The sequence below is a fragment of the Rutilus rutilus genome, assembly GCF_951802725.1.
Source record: "Rutilus rutilus genome assembly, chromosome: 9".
In the NCBI taxonomy this organism is placed as follows: domain Eukaryota; kingdom Metazoa; phylum Chordata; class Actinopteri; order Cypriniformes; family Leuciscidae; genus Rutilus; species Rutilus rutilus.
The window spans coordinates 11856352-11883404 of NC_140223.1; the positions used below are offsets into that span (position 1 = coordinate 11856352).

Here is a 27053-nt window from a genome sequence, read left to right on the forward strand (position 1 = left end):
GTCCCCATGGAAACATTAAAGGGAACGTTCGCCTTGAAAAAAATCACTCTGGGGGGTGGGGGTGTCAGTTAGAATATTTTAAACTTACGCGTGAAAGGGTTAAAGAAAAGATCGAAAATAAATATTTGTGTGTGCTGTAAAGTGGTTAGAAATTTTTTAAAAAATAACTTAACTGTTGGGTTATTTTAACCCAACTGGTATTTAACCCAATGCATTGGGTTAAAATAACCCACAGTTGGGAAGGTGCTATACCACCCCACAGTTGGGTTATTCGTTGGGTTAGTTTTAAGTGAGTACATTTATTAATATAAAGTCAATTTAGGAGTCAGTTTTAAACAAATAAAAATATGGCTAACTCAACCTTTCCACTGTTGACAAAGATAAAAATAATATAATTAATAATAAAATAATATATTTTTCCAATAAAGCAAAAAGGTGCCAGAGGTCTGTCTAAATGCATGTTCTCTTTCTGACAACTTTCTCCATATTTATATATAATATAAATGCATAATTAGTACAATCACATACAGGTCTGTCATACACTGCAACACTGCAGTAAATCGTCTGTAGTCTTACTTACATCTGTCCACTAGATGGTGCGTTTCTCAAAGAAATTAATAAGCTACTCACGGTAAACTTAGTAGCCTAAACCTTTTTCCCCTGGTTTCACAGACAGGGCTTAAGACTAGTCCTAGACTAAAATGTAAGTCTGAGCTGTTTCCACTGAAATAAACTTGCACTTACTGATCTTAAAAATATATCAGTGCCTTTTTAGTTTTAAGATGCACATCGGTAATGTTTTTTTCTAAGCATGTTTATAAAAATTACTTAAATGTCCTAATTGATCTATGGTCTAATCCTGGCTTAGTCTAAGCCCTGTCTGTGAAACCGGGCCTTTAATTATTAAATTGATAAATTACGGTTTATACATGCTAGTTTTCATGACAGGGTTCAACTTCAATATAAATATTTTCATCTTACTACTGGAGTGCTAGTTTGTTAAGTTTCAAACGATTATTAAACAGCAAGCTCAAACTAAAAGAAGCAGCCCTTCTGGTGTCCGAATTCACTCACTCGTTTTCATACACTCTTTCTTCCTCAAGTGGATATTAGTGCAGTGGAGTAATGTAGGGAACAGCGAGTGAATTAGGGTTTATTGGGTCTTGTGTGTCAAGCAGGTTCTGTTGAGCTTCTGTTTATGTTCCATGATCAATATTTATATGCGAATAAAAGCCTACATTCAACCTGCTGATATAGCTCCTATAAAGCAATCGAGTCTCGTTAGAAAATTTGAACTAAACAAATTCATATTAGCTTGATGAACTATTTAAAGTGACAAAATGGTTGTTGCGTGGACTGTCAATGAAGGGACAGAAATCTCTCAGATTTTATTTAAAAAAAAAATCTTAATCTGTGTTTCGAAGATGAAAGAAAGTCTTGGGTTTGAAACGACATGAGTGTGAGTAATAAATAAATAAATAAATCATTTTTGGGAGAACTAATCCATTTAAGTGTTATTTTCTGCAACGCCCTTAAGTGTAAGGGAAACTTAATGGCGATCTTAAGGGAAAATTACACTTAAGGTGCTTACATTTATGCAGCTGGGCACAGTTCTGCTGTTGTTCATAAATACTAATTGTATACAATGAGGACGCTGTCAAGTCGCCGGAAATAGAGTCATAAATGTGTAGTGAGCCAGGGTCCTTACCAATGCCGAATTTGTGTATATGATATACTACTGATTCACGACCTAGGGAGCTATAGGGATCGATTGATTAATTGACACGCACCCAATGTCTATAGGTCTAATAAATTATACAGAAGAGTCATTCCAGCCTCTGCCAGAAGGGGTCAGTGGGGCTTTGGGGATGTTCAGACTGCAGGAGTCACAGGGAGTGGCCCACTATCTGCACTGTCATAGTGTGGGCAAATAACTCACATCATCAGCCTGTTACTCATCACAGCAGCACTGGACTGCCCTGGGACAACAAACTGACAGCAAGTAGTTCAAAATGTGCAAGTTTCATGTATAACACCTTGACATCATAGTAGTTTATAGTAAAATCTCAAGTATATTTTGCTATTTTGAATACATAAGATGGAAGGACTACTGTATTCACAGATTGTTTTAACATAAAATTTTTGTTTTAGCATAAATTAAATTCATAATTTGGATGGAAACAATTGCAGTCTATTCCAGTGTTTCCCTACCCACAACAGTGGACATTTTGGATGTCTCTCTTAGGGTATGTTTATCTGACGATGTACTAAAAATAGAAATGTTTTTCATTTGCTTTTTTCGCATACAGACGACATAGTTGTCAAAACAATACCCGTTCACAAGGATCCGAGAAAAATGACTAAAACGTTGTGTTTTAGTAGTCGGCGATGTCACTTTGCACTTCTAGACGCAACACGTAATGAACATGATGTCACCGTTTTCAAAAATTTGTGTTTGTGGTTACACAGAGACGATAACGGTATCGTTTTCAAAAACGTGAACTTTGAAACCCGTTTCAAACGTTTACGTTTTCACTTTTCAGGCCCCCAAAACGCTGGTGTCTTGTAAATGAACGGCCAAAAAAGTTTTCCGTTTTTACAGTTGGAAACGGCGTTGTGTAAGCAGCCCCTTAACTGGCGCACCTATTACATGTTGAACATGGCATGGTGATTAGGGAAACATATAAAATGTGCGGTGTTGCCAGTAGTACTCCATTACCAGGGTCACTGGGGTCACTTAGAAGTCGTTTACACGACACCGTTTTCAACTAAAAACGGAAAACATTTTAATGCGTTTTGGCCATTCATTTATTCGACAACAGAGTTTTGGGGGCCTGAAAATGCAAACTTTTGAAAACAGGTATCAAAGTGCAAGTTTATGAAAATGATACCGTTATGTCCGTGTAAATTACATAATAGCAAATTTGTGAAAACGGTGACATCACCCCTTCGCTCTCTTCCATTGGTGTGAACTGAAGCCGCCAGTAGGCGCGTTTCCATTAAAGATTTGCGCAAAACTTTTGCGATTTTTTTTTTTTTCTAAACATCGACAAAAAATATTGCGAAATGACGGCGTTTCCATTAACCGATGTTATGCGACTAAAACGTCATTTTTTCCTCTTGCGATAAGTCATTCCAAAAATCATGGCAACGGGCGTTGGTAAGTTTATATATATATATATCACAGCCACGTACCGCACTAGACGTTATTATTATTAATGGAAGGAAACGTATGCGTGTTATCAAAGCATTAATGGCAAGGAAAGATCCTTATACTGTGAGCGGCACATATGAGGTGTTTTGGGGGTTTTCTCACTCATTTCTGCTCCGAGGTCTTGATTGTGGCATTTCTTTGAGGTTTAGAATCCAGTATTTCTGTCAGTCTTTCTTCTCAAGAACTGTCTCGTATTCTGTCCAAACACACCGCGCCTTCTAAGTCAGGTGACTGTAAATGCGCAAAAACTGTTTCCATTGCAGTTTTGCGAAATATTCCTTTTTCGAATTGCCTGAAAAACCACCTCATGCGAGCGCAAAAACTTTTTTGCGATAAGTGGGAGTTTTTGCGAAATTGACGTGTTTCTATTGAGCGTATTTTCAATTCGCAATTTCATTTTGCGCAATTTGAAGGATAATGGAAACGTGGCTAGTGTCCCGATATGGCGCTGACATCTTGGGACTTGAGTCTGCGTAGTAGCGATCTTGGGACCAGACCTGCGCAGTAGTGAGCAGTAAGTAAAGCCGCGAAATCAACGCCCAGCCCTCACTCTCGCAGAATGGACTCTCCCTGCACTTTTTTAAGTGGCCTATATGTCTGCTCCGTTCCTCCGTTCTGCTCCAATTTTTATGTCTGTTGATTGCAGTACGACAAGAGGCTTGTTAAAATAAAGTAAATACAATCTCCTCAGTCCTCTGAAGATCCCGAAAAAAAGTACGTTGGTGCTTCAGAGACTTTGCTCAGAGAACCTGTCAATCATGACGTTACCCCACCCCATTGTTTTTATAGCATCGCGTAACTAACTAAAAACAAACTTATTTTAAAAACAGACACTTGAACTTACATCAGTGTGATAAAAACTACAGTAAATGACAGAAACCACCTTTGGAAAAAAGATATTTGAAGTGTAATTTAATTGTTTAGTTGGTCTCACGTCCCGCTGAATAACACAGGGAGGCTTATGACCTATACTAGGACCAGTCACCGGGGGGCGATCGAGACGTTTTGGCTTCACTTTTCAGGGCTTGTGCGGCACGCTTATAGGCTCGTAGTGTTTCTTTACAAAGTGACATCGCCAACTACTGGCAGCAGAATACAGAATTTTAGTTGTTTTCGTAGATCCGCGTGAACGGAGATCGTTTTGACAACGTTGTCGTCTGTATGCAAAAAAAAGCAATGAATGCAAAAAAGCTAACTTTTTAGTAGGTCTTAGTACATCATTGGTATGTAAACATGCCCCCAGTCTCAGCCTCACACATTACACATACGTTGGCGGCATGTCTGATGCGTAAGACACACAAAATTGGAAACGCTTTGGAAGTTTCAGTCATTTCAGTCAATGAATTCTACAGGATTTTTGGGAGACGTGCGTGTTGCGTTCTTTAATGGTCCACCTGGAAACAAAACCCGTTGTTGTGACGCCAAACCCCCTCATGGAAGAAGAAAGCATTGCGTTTACTACAGTGATAATGAGCGCTTATCAGGATCAACTAAATGTTGGAATTTCAAAAGTATGTGATGAAAAGACGTCCAAGAGTTTTACAAGCTGGTCTGTTGTTGGGACATCGACTTTAAGTTTTCACGCCTCTAAAACATGAAACTGAGCAAAACAAACTGTGATTGGTTGCCTGTGGGCGGTCCTTGACCAGTGAAAGTTGCCATGGAGTTCAGACCTTCTGCCTTCAGTCTGAAGGTTTTGCTACGCGAGACTAGCGCTCGCTTAGCATGAGGAGGCTTATCAACATAGGAACCAGAGCTCATTAGCAGAGCAGGCTAATCTCAAACACCATTTGAGAACTCCATACTAGTGTCTGTATTGGAGGGGAATGTGAAGGAATAGAGGAGGAATGGAAATAGGACAGTTTACAGACATAACTGAAAGCATTTGCTAATCAACACTTTGGAAGTATACAAGTGTACAAGCTTTGAATGATGGTCAAGTGAAGTAGATCTCTGACTTTGTTTACACAGCAGACTGCATGTTTTTCAGATCTGATCTTTAGGACTGACTGTTCATGCTGTTATCAGTCAAGTGATTAAATTGGATCTTTTTTGTTCAGAGAGTGTAGTCAGTTTCCATTATCTACATCAGTTGCCATAGTAATGTCATAGACATCAGTCTCCACGCCATGTAAGGAGGATCGTATTGAAGCAACAAGTGCAATGACACAACAGTAGGAAATTCTGGATTTTTTAATTTGCAAGCGAACGGATATTGTTTGTAATAAGTTGTAATTGTTTGTATGATTCAGTTTGTGTACTGTTGATGAAGAATAGAAATAAGGTTTGCCAGTTTGGCACTAGTCAAGTTCCTAAGAAACAAAAGCTAAATCTTATTTTTAATTGAGATCATTAATGGTCTAATTGTTTTCCGTTTGATAAAATGTGTTAAAATTTTTTGCACTTGAATTCATTTTGGTAAAATGAAGTAATATTATCATAGAACAACACCACAAAGGACAGACATCTCAAATGTACCACATTTGACCATTTTACTGGCTTTGCTTGGCATATTGCTTCACAAAATCAGCACACATAGCATAAATTAATGTTAGTAGAGCCACAAGTTCATTCTTTGTACATCTTTAGTCCACCTGCAAAAACACATAATAAATTAATAAATTAATTCACAAGCGACAAAGAGTTGAACAGAATTGCTATACAGAAAAAATCCACTCAATGAAAGACATTAGTAGTTTTTCTCGTCTGCCCTGCTTTGGCCCCTTAAACTACAGCATAAGTTCCACTACAGCTCACACACACAAGTATTATATTCATGTACTAGTACTCTCCCATAACAATACATTACATTTTATTTTCAGAATAGAAAAAGACATTAAGAAACCAATTTCAGCCCGTAAGTTCACTTAAACGTTAATGAACCGTTAAGGCCAATGCCAGTGCCACTAAATGTCCCACAAAGTTTAACATCATAAAATAAGGTCAGTCTTGTAAAGCACATTTTTAAACTGATGAAAGGATTTGGATCTAACAGACAATCTACGCAAGGTTTATTTAACAAGTCCAGACCACTTACAACCTCATATGCAAAGTTTAAACTAACTTAATACAAAATGGTTTTTGGAATATGAAATGATGTCGAGTTCAAAGGCAAAAAAACCCCTCCTAAACTGTTAGAATTGGAGTATTATTCGGAGGTCCCAGCCCACCATAAAATACTGAATGAAATGACAAATTCTACAGTCTTCTTCTTGACTGAGAATGAATATGGCGCTTTTTTCTTTACCCCTATGCTTCAGCAAGCACATTTAAATATAATTGCATTTCTAGAAAATCTCCCTAACCTTAAATGACGCTAATATTGTTGTATTATCACGCATTTAGGCTGCTGAAAGAAATGCCATCATAAATAATTAGCACTGTTGTCCAACAAAACAGTGTTCTAACTCCACAGCTAAACCAATGTTTACAATTAAATAAATTATCACAGTTTAACAGTGAAGTGTGTCATTTCTGTGCTCCTTCCATTATGCTCCCTTATCCCAAATTGTTCAGCTAGTCCAGCCTAAAAAACATGTAATGTGTCTACCATAAACACAACATGAGTCCTTCCACTAATCTCAACAGGCATAAATCAGGACTGATTTACAACTACAGCTGTTCACATTAACCAGCCAGTTTGCTAAAACTAGGAAAAGTTTATATTTGGAAGCCTTTTTGCTGTAATAACTGAGCGTTTGCAGATAAATGTGAGCGTTTTTACCTGTCCGTACGTACATCCCCTCTGACGAAAACACATAAAGGAGATTAACAAATGTATATGTATTATTATACATAGTTTTTTATATGTAAGTTTGCTCTAACCTATTACATAATGACAGCCAAGGAAGAGATGTATTAGGGAAAGATAGTCACATTATCCCTTATCAGATAGCAAGCCAAGTAAAACACTGTTCACTAAATTCTTTGAAGTGGTCTGTTAGGGGCCGTTTACACGAGACCACTTTAAACTAAAATCGGGAAACTTTTCGTGTTGTGGCCATTTACACGACAACAGAGTTTTGGGGGCCTGAAAATGCAAACTTTTGAAATCGGGTTTCAAAGTACAATTTTTTTTAAAACAATACCATTATCGTCTCTTTGTAAAATGTAAAAACGTGAATTTGTGAAAACGGTGACATCATGCGCATGCATGCATATTACATGTTCAGTTTATAGGCGCGTAGTGTTTCGCGAGTGACAAGTGACATCGCCAACTACTGGTCTGGCAGCAGAATAAAGCGTTTTTAATCGCTTTCGCGGATCTGTGTGAACGGGGATCGTTTTGACAATGTTGTCATCTACACGCAAAAAAAAAACGTTTTTTAGTACATCATTGTCGTGTAAATGTGCCCTTAGTACGTGTTGTCTTAAAAAAAGTTAGTTAAGGAGGATCTGTAACCATTCTGACATATTGCTGGAAGCCTAAAGGAATAGTTCAACCAAAAATACAAATTTTGACATCACTTATTCACGCTCATGAACTAAAGGCCCGTTCGCACCAAGAACGATAACTGTAAAGGTAAGTATAACGATAACTATATTGGCGTCTGCCGCTTTAAATGCTTAAGCTCTTTAAAGTCGGCTGGATTTTGATTGGCTGTCAGTGTTTCTATCATTCATCAGCTGAAAGTGATTCCAGCAATGTCATTGGTGGTGCAGACTTTCCTATTCTCACTGTATTAATACGATTATTTAAACTGTATAGTTATAGTTCTTGCTGTGAACAGGCCTTTAGTTTTTTTTTAGGAGATTATCGTGGCCAAAAGAAATCACAATATTTCCGCGATATCTACAGTATAGAATTTGCATCTTTTAAATATTTATTTTGTGTTCTCTCTTTTTTGGTAAATGAATCATACTCAGTGTAGGGAAGCAGAGAGAGTTTGTAACAACAACTATACAAATGCGTACAAAGATCTGAAAATGATCTGGAAGAACTTCTGTTAATCGGCACTTTCTTTTTTCCGCAATCCCAAAAACTCCCACACTGGAGAGCTAACTTTTTTTGAGAGTGTTTGTCGTCTTCTTTTTTCTGTTTCGTGACGGGTGGCGACCAGCATTAATGTTGAATACTGCCACCTACTGTGTTGGAGTGTCAACCTCGTATGTGCAGTATTAACATGAATTTTTTTTTTTTTTTTTTTATCCACACCAGTACATTACATGCAAGAAAATAAAGAAGGCTATACGAATTTGGAATGACAGAATTTTCATTTTTTTGAGTGAACTATCTTTTTAAAGACCCCATTAATAAAAAAGAAACACACCTTTAGTTGTTGCATGCTACCTTTGATTTGACAATGCGTAATATAGGCAAACTCTACACGTTCAGACCACCTACTAAAATGATCTGAGTTTGGTTTGATTTAAAGGGGTCTAGCTTTGCATTCACATATAAGCCAATACTCATGTGAACCATTGTCAGACCAAGTGAAAACACCTAAATCTTTTAATGCAAAAACTACAAGAATCTCTTTTTAACTTTTCCTACATTGCTTGACTAAAAATTGGAAAACAATGATAGTTCTCTTTGATGAATCTATAAAAAATTGCAATGGCAAGGCAGACCTCCATGATTTCAGCAAATCTTTAGTTTGAAGTGCTATTCTGCTTTTGTAACACTGTTAAAGTTGAAGTGTGTAATTTCCACACAACTAGCGGCACCAAACATATTTGAGGTTATCTGAACACTCAACCTGTATGCTATTGGTCAGGCTGACCTCAAACTTGGTTCAGCCAATGGTGCAATGTCAGGCTGGGTTGGGATACTCAAATGAACAGAGCAATGATAGAGTCACAGAGTATACATTTTTCAGGGGGGGTCAAACTACAAATGGCTTACTTAAGCCGCTTTTCCATCGTCGGGCAAAACCGTTCTCGTTGCTTAACCATTCCATTCCATGCCGATCCGGCCCGCCGGTACAGATATGGTTTCATTTTCCACTGTGCGGCTGATAACAGAGATCTTTGGAATTTAATACAAATGCGTCAGTCGTTGCCTTGAGTTTACCGACGATATGAGATGTAAAAAGCAACCACATGGAGGATGATCAGATATTTCTGTTTTAAACTTGTCAGCCGAGAATGGTTCGTAATCGTGCCGTACCAAACCAAGCTCAAGTGGAATTATAACCGTTGCTTACCATTCTTAGAACCATTCGGCCCAACGGATGGAAAAGCAACTTTAGTTGTCTCTGACTTTTAAGCTGTGATGAAAGTATTTTAACATTGAATATTTTGCACACATCACCATTAACTAGTTTTAAATAGATTTCCAACATGTCAAATACCACAGAAGATTCACTACTTATAGTTCTTCGCTTACACTCACAGAGAGCAAGTAGCTAAAGTTTGGTTGCACTGAACTTTGAAAAGTCTAACATGCATGGCATGACAGTCCAGGAGGTTCAGTGGGGTTTTTGTCTTCAAAAGACCAAATGAATTGGATCTATGGCTTTAGTTGGTGCATCATTCGCTATTTTGTCCCAGGCAAACCACTTTGGATCACGGTGTAACGGTATAAGAGCATTTCGAGTGACAGGGAGAAACACATTCGGCGTGAACATTTGAACATCATCAGGACTTGATGCCTTTAGCCGGCTCGGTTGACTGTCGCACATCTGTCCACTCCTGCATGGTGTTCTGAAGGGCCTGTGTCTTCTCTTTGTCCACTTGGACGTAGTCCACTTTTTCATCTGAGGTCACTGAAGAGGTGGACGGCTATAAGAAAGATAAAATATGTTATAGATTGTGAAAGGATGTGAAGTGATGCTATTTCTAAGATACATTTTATTAACTCTTTCCCCTAGACTGGGTAAACGGTTAAAAGGAATTGGATTGACGGTCGTGTGAGAGCCAATAGCTTGCCAGGTGGATAAGCCAGTTTGTGATTGGTCCCCGCAGATTTTTAATGGAAGCAGGATAGAAAAATGTACAGGTTTCCAGCCTGAGCTGCAGGGCGAAATCAAATCGCTTTTTAGTTGATATAAACTCAGTGTGTTAGACATACCTTTCTGTGTGGGCTAGGGGAACCAGGCTGAAAGTCCAGGGCCAAATAGTCCACATTACCACAATTCCTGGGTGCAGGACTGCTGGTACCACTCATCGCTGGGGAGGTAGACACTGGGTTTTGCTGCAGAAAAAAAAACATGTTATTTGAGAAATAGCTTGAGACTGAAAAAGAACTTGGTACTAACTACAAGGTTCAGCTTCAGGTTCTATCTCCAATGCACATTGATGCCAGTTCATCACATCCTGAGTGAATAAAATGCTAAACCTGAAGTCATTCGCTCACCATTGCCACATAGTTCTCCTCACTGTCTGCAGAATCAGTGCTGGTGATGCTCTGGGTTGAGATGGGCCGACAGTGCTGTGACGAGATGGAGTTCAAAGGCCTGTAAAGAAAGCAAAACTGAATCACTCAATCATTTCCTTTGGTTAGAGCTGCACGATTAATCGTTAAAAAATCGATAGCATGAAAGCATTATTCGCTTTTTCATTTCAGATGGGTTAAAATTGATGGGAGAACAAACTTTATAGACATCTCTAACAAATTTTTAGGTGTTTTAATGCTGACTGTTGTGCCACTATTTGCCTTAACTTTTATGCTGATATTGAATGAATGGCATATGATTGGTTGCATGGCATGCATTGTCATGACGTTGAACAAAAACAAAGTTGTTTCACTTTACATGTCAGTCAGACAGGTCTCTTCCTTGTCTTTGGCCATATAAGGTGACTATAGAGCCCAGACCTCATTATGTCAGGCAAAAGCTACACAAGACAACAATATAACTGACCAAAATTAGGTATGTTAGGAATAATTGACGACGGGCTGTTGAGTTATTAGAAAAATAATGCACACCGACTATATTTTTATAGTAATTCACTGGTCTGGAGTCAATTATTCCACTTATACTACGGTTACTACAGCTCTTGTGTGTAGGACAAATTTTTGACGCATTTCATCCCAAGACTCCGTTGCTAATTCCAAAACATCATTTTAGAGCTAGTAACGGAGGCTTGAGCCACTGATTGCAGACTAATGCAGTTATTAATGCAGTTATAGATCAGAGAGAGAGAGATTAAGTGTGTGTGAATTACCTGAGTCTGTTCGGCAGCAGTGTCTCTACTAATAGTGAAACTGTAAACGTATCTGTTCCAAAAACTGCGCAGTTATTACCTCGCTAGTGAGAAATGTCATTATACAGTAGTCAAAGTTGTTAAACTATTTTACTGATAAAATCATCAGAGCAGCGCTGACAACAGTAGGAAAGAGTAGTGCGTTTTGAGTAGGAAAGAGAGCGGGAGAAAGAGTGGAAATGTGTTTTCCGTACATAATAAAACGTAATTTTGTCACTCAAAAAACATGGATATAATTTGTCATTTTTTCCTATTGTTTCCTATAGTTATTTTCTTGGTCAGTGTCATAGTGGGTTTTGCTTCTTTTACTGTTGTAGGCTGTAAAGACCTTTGAAATCATTTGGCGAATTGATATGGAACTGTAATGCGGTAAAAACCTGCCTGGAACTACTTTTGCCGTAGGTTTCCCTGAAAATAATTGCACACCTTAGAACGTTTATCAACCCACCAGATTCAAGCATTCAACAGGCCTGTAGTATAACAACAAATAAAGTTTTTAATAATTATATCATGGGTTTGCTTGTGGATTTAATGTATTACTCCAAATCTTAATAATAGTACTGCAGTGTTGTTCTAAACAGGGAGACACACTTACATTGGTCTTGTCCAAGACATGGTGACGGGGCTCTTGAAGGGAAGTTCATCAATGATGCCATTGTTCCTTAAGTCAAGAGGTGTTGGTTTTGCTGCAAACCAAGACAAACAATCACCTTTGTTTTATGTAGAAACTATTTGTCCATAACAACTGTGCAATTAATTTATCTATTCTTGTAATCTAGATTTACAGGTTTTAACCGAACACTAAAAATAAACATTGTAAGTTGTGCTTGTGCCGCCCACCTGTCCGGTTAGGTTTAAGGTTGCGGTTGATTGGTGGCGGTGTGACGTCACTGAGTCGGCCGGGTCGGAGACATAGTGATGCTGTGCTGCCCTTCCTGGCCGGCAACGTTGCTGAGAATCCTGGGAAGTCAAAATGGTGAGGACCTGGGCTCATGGGAATGTAATTATTTTTAGGACTGTCAGCCAGGGCGGCACTGAGAGGGGAGGAGGACGAGCCGGGATTCATGGGTACATAGTTATCCTCAGAGCCGGCACTATCGGAGCGGGTCAATGGGGCTTTAGTTCTCTGAAAAAAAAGAAAGAAGAACAATCCAGCTTACACAGTTTCCAGATCAGTGGTGGAAACCACTGTGACACACACCGTTTGTTCTTGTGTAGTTTGAATAGACTTGTTATTGTCAGTTTGTGACTCTGTGAGTTATGAGGTCACTATCAGGAAATGGTGCCATTTGTGTCTTTATGACTTACTACGGATATAATTAACAGAGTACTGAACTTAATCGCATTATTTAAAGTTAAATTTCCTTATTGTGCCTAATTTTTGAAAATAAGGCACAATAAGGAAATTTCAAATCTATCAAATAATGCGGTTAAGTGACCCTTCAAATGGCACTGCTTTCTTGTGAATGACCCTAAGAAGTAGAAATGTAATAGAAGCTGCTTTACCAGGTAAGAGCTGAAGCCATCATTTACAGACTCCACTGACTGACCAGAGTTGTTGAAGTAGACTGGCCTCTGGTGACTGCTGGTCTCAAAAGAAGATCCTGAAACACAGGAGTGGGTATGAGGAAAAAAAAGAAAAAAAAATATATTATGTAAAAACATGTGATCAGCAGTTCAGGGGGGGGTGGACGGTCATAAAACCCTTGAGCAGTTCATTCTGTTCAAATCAGACCAAGCTTTTTATTCCTACATAAATTCTGATTTGTGGCCATTTCTTCACATGTCGTGTTACCTCCCGATTTGCTTCTGTGGGAGCATGGCTACCAAGCGCAGGTGTGGGAATCAGGCGAGGATGGTCAAAAGGTCACTTCCTGTTCCTGCAGACACACTAGTCTGAGCGCAAACCACTAGGAAATCACTGAATTGTGTCTGCTGTTTTTTTTTTCTCTGCTTATCAGGCCGGAACAAGCCATTCTGGGGCTGCCTGCATGGCTTGAATTTCATTAGCCTCCTAGCAGAGCAGAATAAACCTTGACCAGATTGCCTCTTGGTTTCAAATCAGTCGTACACATTCAGAAAAGAACAAGAATGAAAGTTAGCGGAGAGGTAAAAACAATATTAATCGAACTGAAAGATTAAATTGGCCAGCTGCAAAGTGTAGAGACTACAGCCTTTATGTAATGAGTTCATAAAGCTGATTGAGCATTTGAGAAGAGGACTAGTCAAGAGAGACAGGAGAAAAGACGTCAAGTATAAACAGGCGAAAAGAGTAGAGCAAAGACAAGAATAAAGGACAGGAGACAAAATGACACAAGATAAGAATGAGAAGAGATGAGGTTAAAAAGCAGTAGATGAGAGGAGAGACAAGAGAAAATGAGAGGAAAGAAGAGATGAAAAGAGAAAAGAAAAGACAAGACTAAAATAACATGAGAGGAGATACTGGACAAAACAAGAGGAAGAGGACAAGAGAAATGACAGAAAGAGAAAGGACGTGATTAGACGAAAAGGAGAGACGATGAGACAAGATGAGAGGAAAGGAGAGACAAAGGGAGAAAAGACGAGATGAGAAGAGACAAGACGAAAAGAGAAAATTAGAGATGAGACCAAATGAAACGATCAAAACGGACAAGATGAGATGAGACAAAATGAGAGGAATGGAGAGACAAGGAAATAAAAGACGAGATGAGATTGAAACAGAAAAGGAGAGATGAGAGGAGACAAAATGAGACAAGACTAGATTGTTTGATTTAATCTTCTCTTCTTGTCTCAATCTAGTCTTGTCTAATCTCTCCTTTTCTGTTTTCGTCTTATCTTGTCTGTTTTAATCTAGTCTCTTTTTGTTTCATTTTGTCTCTCATCTTGATTTTTCTCTTTTTTGTCTTGTCTCTTCTCCCATTGTCTCTCCTTTCTTCTCGCTTTCATCTCCTCTCGTTTTGTCTTTTGTTTATTTTAGTCTTGTCTCTTTTTGTCTCATTTTGTCTAGTATCTCTTTGTTTTGTCCGTTTATTTTAGTCTCGTCTCTTCTCGTTTGTTCTCTTCATGTCACTTTTCGTCTATCTTCTTGTTTTGTCTCACCAATCTTCTCTTGTCTCAGACAAAAATGAGAGGACAGGTGAGAAAAAAACGAGAGAAACGAAAATGAAGAGAACAAACAAGAAGAGACAAGACAAAAAAGAAACAGACAAAATGAAAGGAGATGAGAAAAGAGACAAAACTAAAATAAACAAAAGACAAAATTACAGTAGATGAGAGAGAAACCGAGAGGAAAGGAGAGACAATAGGAGAAGAGACAAGATGAGAATAGGAAAATAGAGATGAGAGGAGACAAAATAATACCAGATAAAATGACAGGAGATACTAGACGAAGCAAGAAGAAAAGTGAGATGAGAGGAGACACGATTAAAAATAAACAGATTTAATAAAACTGTAGTACCCCTGTGAAGCTTGATGTTCTCCACCGCCGGCAGTGTGTTCCTCCTCGGGATGACGGACACCGTGGACACCTCTCCGTTCTGAGCCCCCACACACAGCGGGACGCCCCACCGTGACTCTGAGCCCTGGCTGGGTTTGGGAGGTCTGGGAGGAGGTGCGTTTGTGGAGTCAGCGCTGGACGGCATCAGGGCGTTGTGGTTCTTATCAAACGTGCGGGGGATCTGGTACACAGAGCCAGGGTTGCTGGGTGAATCATAGTTGTCGAGGGCCCGCTGCTCATTGGTTTGAGGGGCTGCTAGAGTGTTATTGGGGGTCTTATAAGTGTAGACGTCTTCAGATTCAAGCTCTGATGGCCCTTCGGAGCTGTAACCCCTGGGCAGGACATAGCAAGCGTCACGCAAGTCAGTCCGCAAGGGGGCCTGCTGATGCTTGCCGGGTTTGGGTAAACTGTAGAAACCGTGAAGCTGGGCGCCCATCCCGTTCAGACAGTGAGAGAAACCATGAGAGAGTCTCTGAACCGCAGAGTCACTGCCCACCAGAAGACTGCTGCGCGAGGCCTGCGAGAAACTCGCGCTCCTATGGGACCAAAAAGCCCTCCGTTAGTTATTTATGAGAACATGTTTATACAGTCAAGCGTTATTTTTCTCACATCCATAACTTCTCAAATAAATGAATAATCTAATCTATAATAGCCAAACTATTAAATAACGCTGTACTAATTAATCATTCAAATGTTGACAAGGCAAAGTACAGTAATGGCCAAAAGTGATAGAAAGTTTGACATCTTTATCCTTTAATAAAATATTATAAAAAATATTGCATAAGCATATTGCATAATTGTGCTTGGAGTCAATTGTTTTATTACTGATAACGCAATGAAACATGCCAAACTGTGTGGACATAGTTTATGACCAGGCTGTCATACAAAGACATTATGAACAGCAAGAGAGAACCAACAAAATATTTATAACTGATTATGTTGTATGTCTATGCTTTTTCCTGTGAGCTTTTTGTTTCACTATGCATTTTTTACAACCTGTACTCAAAATTATATGATCAATAAGTTATTAAATGCTTTTACATTGCTTTAACTCATCGAAACAAGTTAAACAACTTTTGTTATACAAGATTCAACTCATTTTTTAAGTCAGTTTAATGTAATTTAAGTTGGAATGACTTAAACATCCAAGTTGATTGATTGTAAGTCTGCAACATTTTTTTTTTTTTTTTTTACAGTGTGTAGTTTGCATTTAACCAAGTTTAGTGTTTTGTTCTTCCCTCACATTATTATTATTTTTTTTTTTTTATTTAAGGTATTTTTCTCATATTTTGATGGTTTAATCGAACTTGTAGGGTCATTAAAAACAAATATCCCCTCCGAACATCTATTTTGGCCACTACTGTATATTTAAGACAATGAAATGACCAGAGGTTGAATCTTTTAATATCAACCCCAATATTACACGTTTACAAAGATTACAAAATCTCATTAATTAAATGAATAACAAAAATGTAGTTTAAAAGTCTGTTTGCTTTGAGGTCACATTATTTCATTATGCTGCTTAAGCATGACATCCAGTTATTATCTTTAAGGTTTTTTTTTTTTTCTGTATTTTATTTTGCTAAATTTACATGCACTTTATTCATCACACAACAAATGGAAGTTCAAGTTGAGCACATTGCATTATACAGTATTGCATGCAATGTGCTGTGTATGCTGCATATTTTGAAAAGTCATACGGGTATCCCATGCAGCACATTTGTATACTGTATACAGATATAAGTAAAGATGTGTGACAAGTATGTGTGTAATGTAAAGATTCAACCACTGGAGGCAGTGATTCTCAGTCTCTCATATAACAGATGTACTCTGCCTAGCTCAAACAGAGTTTTTTTTTTTTTTTTTTGTGAATCTATTGAACGGTCAGTCTGTTAGTAAATGATGGAGAGTGTTTATGACACTCTGTATTGGGTAGTGAAGAACATCATGGACATTCCCCCAGTAAAACTGGCATGGCTAGTACACATGGAATAGAACAATGTTTGTTTACTTTCTACAGGTTTTGAACTTATTGGAATAGGTCGAATATTTGTGTGAAGAGACTTAGTTTGGGAATGATAGGTATAGTAAACATGGTTTGATTAGTGAGAGGGATTACAGCACAACTGTTTCATTTGGCATTATTCATTTACTGGGATTATAATCAAAGGAAGAGAATCAGGGTGAAATGACTGATGAGCACATCCTGTAAGTGAATCCTTCTGCAAACACTACAATACGTCACCGTATTTGTAAGAAGGTCTCATAGGTGTTTGTTTAAGGTTGAAAACAATTTCGCTTATAACATTAATATCACTGTAAAATCATCTTAAATCCCAGTTACAGAGTTAAAACCAGACTGTAGACTGGTATGTCTGTACTGGTTTTAAATGCAGCCCAAAGCTAAATGTTTTTTCTTGTAATATCATTTTTTATGGCAATTAAGCATACTTATATAATTTCATAATGTGAGAAATTACTATAATGCAAAAAATATATATATATATATAGACTTAAAGGGATACTCCACTTTTTTTGGAAATAGGCTCATTTTACAACTCCCCCAGAGTTAAAAAGTTGAGTTTGACTGTTTTCGAATCCATTCAGCCGATCTCCGGGTCTGGCGGTACCACTTTTAGCATAGCTTAGCATAGATCATTGAATCGGACAAGACCATTAGCATCTGTCTCAAAAAAATGACCAAAGAGTTTCGATATTTTTCCTTTTTAAAACTTGACTCATCTGTAGTTACATCGTGTACTAAGACCCACGGAAAATGAAAAGTTTTCTAGGCTGATATGGCTAGGAACTATACTCTCAGTCCTGCGTAATAATCAAGAAACTTTGCTGCGGTACCATGGGTATAGCAGGCGTAATGATATGACACAGCACCTAAAAACAGGCTAACTTCCGTCAACATAACCAACGTGACAACCTGCTTGCCGGCTGAAACTACACAAACTTAGTCCCGGTCACGTTGGAAGTTACAGAGCTGGGGACTATTTTTAGGCACTGATCATATCATTACGCCTGCTATACCCATGGTACTGCAGCAAAGTTTCTTGATTATTACGCAGGAATGAGAGTATAGTTCCTAGCCATATCAGCCTAGAAAATCGCAACTTTTCATTTTCCGTCGGTCTTAGTACACGATGTAACTACAGAAGAGTCAAGTTTTAAATAGGAAAAATATCGAAACTCTTTGGTCATTTTTTTGAGAGAGATGCTAATGGTCTTGTCCGGTTCAATTCATTATGCTAAGCTATGCTAAAAGTGGTACCGCCAGACCCGGAGTTCGGCTGAATGGATTCGAAAACTGTAAAACTCAACTGTTTAACTCTGGGGGAGTTGTAAAATGAGCCTATTTCCCAAAAAAAGTGGAGTATCCCTTTAAGATGCAAAAGCCTCTAAGTACCATCTGAAATTTCCTTCTAAAATGAGCATTTTTATCAAGCTTGTATATTTAAGTTCAGTCATTTCACTTTAATGACAATTAATAGGTAATTTTCATTGCCATTAAAGCGAAATAACTGAGCATAAACATGCAAGCTTGGTAAAAATGATCACTCTAGAAGAAAATTTCAGATTTCACTCAGAGGCTTTTGTATCGGATGTCTTCGTATAGTTCAGCCATGAAACTCTCGAGGGCGCAGGCTGATGGGTCCTTTACATGCAATCTGCAAGCAATCTCATAATTACTGCATGGCACAAGCTGATTGGCCTCTGCAAACCCTGCAGCCAATGAGATTGCTTACTCAACATTTAAACGGTCTGGTTCATTGTTTGCTGTAACTAGTTCCTCTGAAACCCTCCACCTGCTTAGATCTGCTATGGGATTCATGTATGTCTATTTATGCAGCAGCAGCATATCTTACATCTCACGTCTGTGTATCTATTAGCAGTAGCTAGTCCATACTTGCTCTACAGCAGCAGCAAGCGTATAGCAGATCTAGTCCGCCAAGACCAAATACATTAACATTGCGATATTGCATATACAATTTTTTACATTTTATGGCCCAGTCATTTACTGACGGTTTTTGTGAGATAGAGGCATTTAACAAAGATTGTATTCTTTCTGTTATATGCCCACCACCAGTGACATCAGCAACTATTTTCTGTCATAATGGTTTATCAATATCCTGCATAATTTTCATGACATTTTTGATTTATGCAGGGTCTCTAGAAATCATACATCAGTACATGACAGCTCTTTATATGAAGGATGATTTGTCTCTGGATGCTGGCACTCTGTATGGATGAATATGTGTGTGTGTGTGGAAGGGTCAGATCATTCTTCCGAGATGCTTGAGTGAACCTGACGAGCATCTCTGAATCATTGGAAACACAGGTGACTGATGTGCATCATCATCATTATTATTATTTTAATTATATATTTATTTATGTAAATTCTGTGATAAGGGAGTCACACAACATGACATTTTACAATCTGAACTAACCTTGCCTGTCCTAAAAAAGATCTGATATTTTAAGAGACTTATTGACATTGAAATCTTTGTTGGTTGCACCACTTGATTTTGCCATATATATTTTGTATATTAATAAGCATTTTAATTTTAATACAATCATATTTTTTTTAAATAATAAATACTAATATAGATTATGCCAAGGTACTTCCAGTACTGAACACAATATCTTGTTAGTTTTTTTGGTCTGTAAGCTATAAGGGGAGTAACATGAGCACATCCCCAGACATCATGGCTCTTACCGTGCACTCTCACTTTTGCGGCTCATGCATTGATGGAGGAAGAGGTAGTCCTGAGGAGCACTGTTAGACAGAGGACTATGGGAGTGGCGTACAGGTATGTCGAATGTGAACAGCATTGGCTGGCTGGAGTGGGCGGGAACAGACGTTTTACGTTCACCAATCAGTGGAGCCAGAGAGCCACCCAGATCATTAGCCAAGGAGCGGGAAATGTGGGTGGATGATCTCTCCTCTATAAGAAGGAACAAGAAAAACAAACCTTTAGGAATTTGAACAACCAGTTTTGCTTTCATTTTAGGACACTTTAACTCACCTCACAAACCTTGGGCGAAACCAAACGCACAAAAGCAGCAGGACATTGATCATCTGAACATGAGATTTTCACAGTATTTGATTTATTGACCCTGAGCAACATGCTGCTTTTTCAGATCTATGAAGTCCAATAACAGAAGCCACGTTTCGTTTATTTTCCCGCATTGATCAATGAAGTCAGGAAAAGAAGTCGATTGAGGGTTTTGGGCAGTAATATCCATGTATGTATTCAATATGTTCCATCAGGTTTCACGAGGAGCAGGAACAGCATCGTACAGAAGACCACAGAAATGATCATGAGCTACAAGTTAAGCCACTTGATCAGTATCTGTTCTTCTACGTCATCGCAGCGCTATGTGAACAGCATGGCCTTTGCTTTGGGCTGTTTCTCTGTGACATCCATGATTTGTACTGTATGGGTTCGCTAAAGAAAAATCTCAGGCCTCTGAACTTAAAATAGACCAGGCGGTGAGCCAAAACCAGGAAGTGCATATGACCCTCCTCCTACTACCACTCCGATCTGCCCCTGAGAAGGGCAGAGAGTAAGAGGGGAGAGAGAAAGACATACAGACAAAGAAAGGGAGACAGAGTGAGGAGGTAGAGTGGGCGGAAAAGCAGGTCTACTGCACTTGCACTGTTGAACTGCATTCTTGCTGCAAAACTTCTATCCATGTATCCTGGGAATCGGTGGGCACATTAGACACTGAACTATTCTTCTATGTTTTAAAATTAAGGTTACAAAGGTAGCATACTAACTCGGCTAACGTTCGTCACACAAATATCACTCCTTGAAGTGTATGAGTGACTAAACTAACACATGGTTAATCTCAATATAGTTTGACATTAGCATGTGGCTAAGTTAGCGTGATACTAAAATACATAACACAGAAAAATATGGAACACCAAAAGTGTGTCCCAATCTGTGTACAATATTCTGAGCCATTCTGTAGTGTAAATAAGAAAAACAAAGTGTGGAATGTGGACAGTTCATGCACTCAAATGTTGCATCTTTCCTTATGTAGCCAAAGGGGAGGAGCTATAAGACTCTGATCCTGGATGACAAAATATCCTTGCTAAGCTAACATAATACTCTAATACGCACAGAAATATTGTACATAACACAGACTGAAATGATGAAAGACTGAAAGAGATTGACGTACACATGTTGCTAAGTTAAAGTAATACTCTAATAAGAACGAAATTACATAGTACACGCAAATATTGACTTTCAAAATGTGTCTGTTAGCAGGTTGCAAAGCTAACGTGTTACTCTAATAACGACAAAAATACATAGCACACAAAAATATAGAACTACAAGTGTTTGACGTCTACATGTTGCATAGTTATTGTGATACTCTAAGCACATAAAATACATAGCACATACAAATATTGCATTAATTAGCATATTTTTAGGTTGAACTATGTATTGATACTTTGTAGGAATTAATATATTACAAGTAGGGTGAATTAAGGCAATTGAGATGAATGGGGAAAAGGTGTCCCAATTAACCTTAATTCTTATGTTTATTAAATTATATTTCCTTCGTCTCTGTCATCCATTTTGTTCCACTGAGTATGTTGCAGTGCATTCTGGGATTGCATTATCTGTAAAGATGCACGCTGCCAATTTGGCCAAAATGAGGTTTTACAATGCAGCATAATTTGTCTAAAGTTTGAGACAGCTTTAGATTTGGTGATGCCTTAAAAAAAAAACTTTAAACATAGGCCACACTAGGTTGAGAGTTTATAGGGTTTACAAACCTAACAAGAGATGTTACAACTCTTCTCAGTTCTGGTTGGTCATTGGGATCTGAATGCAATGCACATGACAACAGTTCGGTACAAAGGATAGTGATTTTGTGTCATAAATAAGGTCACACCACTGCCTGGGGCACAGGAAGCGATGCACAAAGAGAGAAGACAGAAGATAGTCTTTCTTTTTTCCTGTCTTTTGAACAACAGAGCATGACCAGGCCTGGCCACAGTGTCAGGGGTCTGCTGAAGGTCTTCAATTAGCCCATTGTTTCTCGGGAGCCCAAAGCTCCCAGGGCTACATGGCGCAGCGCTCCTCTAGTTGCTTCAGAGTGCTCTGTATACGCGCTCAACCATGACAGGGAGCTCAGAGTCCACTAACCGCCATTACTGTATTGATTTGGTGAAGGAGAGCACTCTGTGACCCTCCTCTGAGAGAGGGGAAAGTGAGATGGTGCTCAGATTGAGATGGTTTGCATCTGTCACGTAATACGGACTAATGCAATGAGGTAAAGGCATTTTAGAGAAAGGAATGGCACACGGCTGTGTTGTGTTTGATTATCTTGAAGCTAATGGCAAATAGAATGACAAGGTATAGGGAACCCAACCCATCAAGGATCTATGATTGCTCAAAGATAGAATTAGGATGAGTAATAGGCCTTCTGTTACGCATCGGCTTGACCAAATAATGCCGGGTTCAGACTACACGATATCAGCCCGATTTTGGCACAGTCCGCTTGACGTAGAGTGGTCGTGGTGATTCATATGACAATGGCCGTCGAGACGCAATAATCAACCATTTCATCTTGAATAGTATGTCAGTCAGTCAGCGACGCTTCACATTGTCATGACAGAACGTTTTTTTCCGTCCTTCATAACGAGTTCCATCACATATGTGATGTTGTCCAACACAGCTTTCAAACATGATGGTATTGGTGCTGCTAGGTGGAATTATGCAATAGACTGAGGAAAGGTTCGTTGAGCTATGGCAATGGCAACAATACTCCTACCTTTATGATGGTTCCTCGAGGGACTACCATGACAGAATGAAAAAAGATAAATGCTGGCGAACGATAGCGAAGGCGCTTCAGCAACCCAGTGAGTAGGCTACTTGAATTAGCATTTAGCTATTACAACCATTGTTTGTTTACGCTTTTGTTTCCAGAAATCAGCCGCTAGATCTGCCTTCTCAATGACATTACTCACATCGTTAAAGACGGCAAACGATGACTGGTCAGGAAGCAATGTGTAGTCTGACATGTTTCTTATCCACGACACAACATGAATTTAGGAGTCAAAATTGTATAATCTGACACAGTGACTATCTTAACATACGAAAACATCGTGTAGTCTGAACCTGGCATAACTCGGATGCTGTGGGATTATTCCCTTCCATTTAAAAAAAAAAAACGAGAGAAAAAAACAGGTGGTTTTTAAAGCCGCGATAAAATGGAAGTCGCAACATATCTTTTCTTCCATTTTGTGACGTAAAACTGCGTGAAATAGATTATCAAAAAAGGTAGGGCGGGGAGGGACTTGGTTCTATTCATCGACTTTTGATTGGATGGAGGCAGATCTTGTAAGAAAAGGGCGGGGTTTAAGTGGAATAAATAATTGGTGAACTTTTTCACCGTTGTAATGAATTATGACATTTTGATTGAAACCCTCAACATCAAAAATGCAAAGCATAATAACATGCATTTAGAAAATATTTTAACGTTTAAACGTCATTAAGATTTTCATTTATTATTTATTCAAATAGCCATACAGGTACAGTAAATGTTAAATACTCTTCAGTATTTCAATCAAAACACAAAAGCACCGTTTTTGGTAACAATGCTAATATGCAGACAAGAAGCAAAAACACATCCAGTCATACAGTATGAGCAGAAATGTGAATATTAAATAACAAATTCAGGCATTTCTGTTTTGAAGTCCACATAGGACCACGTTCAAAAAGCATTTTATTTCTTTACTTAAATTTGGAGATTTTATAAATGTACATATATATATATATATATATATACAGTGCAATGCATAAGTGAATACACCCATGCTAAAGTTGAATAAAAAGAGGAATAAAAAATCATATTTTGGAAATTGAACTTAATGCCTTAATTTAAAAAATTAGGAAAAATCCAACCTTTAAGGACACCAATTTTCTTTGTGAATGAATAATGTATCGTAAATAAATGTTCTTCCTTAAAATACATGGTGCATAAGTGAGTACACCCCTATGTTAAATTCCCATAGAGGCAGGCAGATTTTTATTTTTAAGTATTTATTTTTATTTATTTTTAGGATACTATGCATCCTGATAAAGTTCCCTTGGCCTTTGGAATTAAAATAGCCCCACATCATCACATAGCCTTCACCATACCTAGAGATTGGCATGATTTTATTTCAGTTAGCCTAAAAGCTAGTTTGATTTGCATTGAGAGATGATCTTATGGAAAGTACCCCATGCCAATCTCTAGGTATGGTGAAGGCTATGTGATGATGTGGGGCTATTTTAATTCCAAAGGCCAAGGGAACTTTATCAGGATGCATAGTATCCTAATTATTATTTTTTTTAAATACTTAAAAATAAAAATCTGCCTGCCTCTATGGGAATTTAACATAGGGGTGTACTCACTTATGCACCATGTATTTTAAGGAAGAACATTTATTTATTTACGATACATTATTCATTCACAAAGAAAATTGGTGTCCTTAAAGGTTGGATTTTTCCTAATTTTTTAAATTAAGGCATTAAGTTCAATTTCCAAAATATGATTTTTTATTCCTCTTTTTAGTCAACTTTAGCATGGGTGTATTCACTTATGCATTGCACTGTATATATATATATGCTATATATTGTTTAGATTTACAATAATTGAAGATTTTATTACCTTTAAAAAAATGCACAGACATGTTCAGTTGTTCATTAGAGATCTCCCCATCTGAACCCCAGTGTAGGCGATACACCACATTCTGTCTCATTCGTAGGGCATTCACAATCAAATACAATTAGTTTGCTGGGTCTCAGGAGTCCAAAATTAGTAGGCCCGGTGTGGGGAGAGGGACAAGGCAGCCTTTATCTTGATCTCATTTCCTGTCCATGTTGCCTCTCTACAAAAGTCGTCCAAGGACAGAGGATAATGTGATATAAATTGAATACAAAATTAGGCATGACCTAATGATCAAATTCGTTCTCAATGTAGGAGGGATGCAGGGGAGAAAAAGGAAAACACGCTCAGAGAGGCGAGAGGTTAAAAACGAAATGCCTTTTGATCTCGGAATGATTTCTGTGCTCCTTCAAACACCCACATTACTATCAAAACCAAAAAAGCTTATCTCTCCACAAGTGATATGAATAAAAGGACTTTTGGACGGAGTGACCGGCTCACTTTATGCCTGGCTGGTTAAAAGTGAAAAGCAATTTCCCTAACAGTGTCTGTGAGAGACAGTACTTAAGGAAAAGTGCCTTCAGGGGTCGAGGGCAGAGTCCAGAAAATTGACTTCTGCACCACAACCTACGGCCAGACAAAACAGGCTGCTATTGTCTCCCGGGTCCCATGAACACTCAGACAATACGTCAAATCCCAAATGGCATGCCAGGAACCATTTGCATTCCCTAAATTGGGAGAATCCATTTTCCTTAATGAGATTGACGTCAGCCCTTAATAGCATCTCTGGTCATTTTGGGGTTACTCTTCAGCATAATGGAATGGCTTATCAGGGAACAACAATACTGGTGGTGTTATGATTCATATGTGCTCATCCATTCAACCTTCTAGTATGTTAGTGCCCATTTGAGGAATCTCAGTAGCTGTATCCAATCCATTTACCGAAGAACAAGAAAATCTATGCTGCAAAATGCATCAGAATTAGTGTTGTTCATATTTGGTGTTTGACTTTTGTTCTAACCCAAAACATTAAACTTCTGCACATTGTCTATGGTACAGACATTTAGGAGAGGTGTGCAATTGCTTTACAAAGAGATCTGGCGGACGATCAAACGTACCATAGACTCAAATGAGTATTTAGGTATATTTGGTACAACTTAAGCACAATTGACAGCACTGGCACAATGTTGACTATTATAGATGACTTCAATCTGACTAAAAACAACCTTCGGCTGGTTTAAATGGTATCATTTATGGTCATTAACTGGTCCAAATTGGTCCAGATGGTTGATCAGCTGGACTACCATATGGTGGGGTTGTGGTCGACCTGTTTGACCATTTTGGTCAAGCTGAGTTGGGCTGGTAAACCACCTCGGACCAACAACAATCAGCTACCATAAACCAATGTGCCAAAACCACCTTATGCTACTATGCCTTTGGTTTGGGATGTTGAACATCATGGGGAATGTCATGGGGAACAGGGAAGCTATAACAGAAATATCCACAATAATTTCTAACATATGCTGCTGCTGCAAAAAGGAAATAAAAGAAAATATGTTGACGAACCGTCAGAGGGGTTAAAATGAGCATCATGTTCCAGTATTAGCCACTTGATCACATTGCCCCAACCCCCTCTCATGCCTCTCTGCATCATGTGAGCTGTGCCTCTGACCACACAGCAGCATTAATTAGAATCAGTAGCTTTGACTGATCAATTGGCGGGACAGCCGTGCTTTGTCAGGCCCAATAAATCATCTGGTTTGGGGTGATTTCATTCCTACAGGAGCTGCCTGCAGTCTATGCAGCATTTCCTGCAGATGTAGTTACAGTAGCAGCATGTGCTAAAGCTATGAGATTAACAGAGGTCGGGTGAGAGCCAAAGTGCACGGCTGGTCAAGTGCATCGCAGACAGACAGACAGACAGACAGTGTTATACAGACAGACAGCACACGCACTGGGTCAATTCACTAAACGGTGCACTATTGCTTGCGTTTTATTCACTAACCACCATAATCCAGTTTAACCAGGAGCCATCAATGCTGGTATAGTGAGGTGCCATTTGTACTTGCATTTTCTATGAAAATGAGACATATTAGTCAATGTATTATACATACATATACATACATACATACATACAGTGCAATGCATAAGTTAATACACCCATGCTAAAGTTGACTAAAAAGAGGAATAAAAAATCATATTTTGGAAATTGAACTTAATGCCTTAATTAAAAAAATTAGGAAAAATCCAACCTTTAAGGACACCAATTTTCTTTGTGAATGAATAATGTATCATAAATAAATAAATGTTCTTCCTTAAAATACATGGTGCATAAGTTAGTACACCCCTATGTTAAATTCCCATAGAGGCAGGCAGATTTGTATTTTTAAAGGCCAGTTACTTCATGGATCCAGGATACTATGCATCCTGATAAAGTTCCCTTGGCCTTTGGAATTAAAATAGCCCCACATCATCACATAGCCTTCACCATACCTAGAGATTGGCATGGTTTTATTTCAGTTAGCCTAAAAGCTAGTTTGATTA

The 27053-nt window shown here is 38.5% G+C and overlaps 1 protein-coding gene across 1 annotated transcript in view; it reads right to left on the reverse strand.

Annotated features, from left to right (window-relative positions):
* Nucleotides 1-8648: 8648 nt before the first annotated feature.
* gab2 (GRB2-associated binding protein 2) overlaps nucleotides 8649-27053 on the reverse strand; it is a 67686-nt gene continuing 49281 nt past the window's right edge. Inside the window, exons 3-10 of the mRNA XM_084418679.1 lie at nucleotides 19561-19789; nucleotides 14796-15370; nucleotides 12866-12963; nucleotides 12200-12485; nucleotides 11955-12045; nucleotides 10512-10611; nucleotides 10227-10349; nucleotides 8649-9937 (exon numbers count right to left, since the gene is read on the reverse strand). Coding sequence (XP_084274805.1) covers nucleotides 9794-9937; nucleotides 10227-10349; nucleotides 10512-10611; nucleotides 11955-12045; nucleotides 12200-12485; nucleotides 12866-12963; nucleotides 14796-15370; nucleotides 19561-19789 — 1646 coding nt within the window. The 3' untranslated portion in view covers nucleotides 8649-9793. The remainder of the gene's footprint in view (nucleotides 9938-10226; nucleotides 10350-10511; nucleotides 10612-11954; nucleotides 12046-12199; nucleotides 12486-12865; nucleotides 12964-14795; nucleotides 15371-19560; nucleotides 19790-27053) is intronic.